The sequence below is a fragment of the Camelina sativa genome, chromosome 17 (assembly GCF_000633955.1).
Source record: "Camelina sativa cultivar DH55 chromosome 17, Cs, whole genome shotgun sequence".
Taxonomy (NCBI): Eukaryota; Viridiplantae; Streptophyta; class Magnoliopsida; order Brassicales; family Brassicaceae; genus Camelina; species Camelina sativa.
Window position 1 is genome coordinate 34,040,210 of NC_025701.1, and position 1,508 is coordinate 34,041,717.

A 1,508-nucleotide genomic window follows, 5' to 3' on the forward strand; every position below is an offset into this window, starting at 1 on the left:
AGACTGAGACTGATTCCAACCAGAGTTGTTGACCTGTTGAGAGAAACCACGACCACGAGTAGAGAAGTTGCGACCTCCTCGACCACGAGAGTTCGATCCTCGACCACGATAGCCAGAGAAACCACCCCTTTGAGCTTGAAAAGCTAGGTTTGGCGAGACATCTGAAGCAGATTCATACGACTGCAATTTCGAGTCGAAACCAGAGACCTCAAGAACCACATCATTAAATGTAGGAGCAGGTAAACGAGACAGAGAACTCTGGATAACAGTAGCAATAGGGTCATATTCCCTAGCTAGTCCATTCAGAAACAGAACAACCTTCATGGACTCATTAACGTGCTTACCTATCGCACTCAGATTATCACAGACAGCACGAAACTCTCGACAGTACACAGAAAAGGTCTTATCTTTCATGTTCAAAAGATTAAGGCGACGAAGCAACTCACACTCTCTAGACACAGAGCTTCGATTAAAACTGGAGGCAAGGGACATCCATACCTCTTGAGATGTTGACAAAGCATGGACGAGACCAAGAACTTCTTCAGAGAGAGTTCCAAAAAGCCATGACTTGATGAGTTCGTCAGTACAGATCCAGGCTTCATAGGCTGGATTAGGGTCGGTGACTTGTTGATTGTTGACAGTGGTCACTCGAGTAGCTGCAGGCCTGGGAATTTCACCATTAACGAAACCGAGCAGCTTCTGGGAGCGAAGCAGAGATTCGAACTGAGTTTTCCACAAGAGATAGTTGGTGTCACTCAGTTTAATAGTAACAGAACTCGCAACATGAATATTAGAAGGAAAAGGATAAGGATCGAGTCTTTCTGCCATGACAGCAACCTGTTAGGGTTTTAAGGAAAGCTCTGATACCATGAGAATAAACAAAAACTGGTTTTGAAGACTGAACTTTTTTTTGTATTATTTTCCCTGACATACAATTACAGAGTGAGTTCTTATTTATACAACTTTGAGGAACATTCTAGGTTCTTTTACCACACACCTAATCTCATGACAAGTGGTGAACATCTACGCCTCCTCTAATGACAGAAGAGAATCATAACGGCTCGATAGTACAATGTCACCATCTTGTGCAGGTAATGTCTTTGTCACCTTCGTAGTCATCTGTCTCTGCTGTTTCCCTTTGTCGCATTGTTGCAGAGAAGGACAGAGTTGTTGAACTGTCGGACTCTGTTTTGGGAGTGGGCTTCCTAGTGGGCTTCTTGGACTTGGACTTTTGTCTTGGGCTTGATGTTGTAAACTCTCATTCTATACCAGCGATGTCCGATGTGTGACGTAACGCCAATGTCGAAGATGTGTTATAGTTGGAGACGGAGAGTTATGGAAATATAAATTGATGCTCTGTTAGAGCAATCCGTTGGCGAGAATTTAAAGATTCAAAAATTTGCAAAAATAAAAAAATGAGTTTGAGTTTGAGTACATGGTGAGTTGAATTTGTAGAAGAGGATGAAACTGTTTCTACGATCTAGAGATCGTGGTAACATGGTGATAGT

General features: G+C 42.6%; 1 protein-coding gene across 1 annotated transcript in view; it reads right to left on the bottom strand.

Annotated features, from left to right (window-relative positions):
* LOC104760047 overlaps nucleotides 1–828 on the bottom strand; it is a 10,387-nt gene extending 9,559 nt beyond the window's left edge. Inside the window, exon 1 of the mRNA XM_010482898.1 lies at nucleotides 34–828. Coding sequence (XP_010481200.1) covers nucleotides 34–828 — 795 coding nt within the window. The remainder of the gene's footprint in view (nucleotides 1–33) is intronic.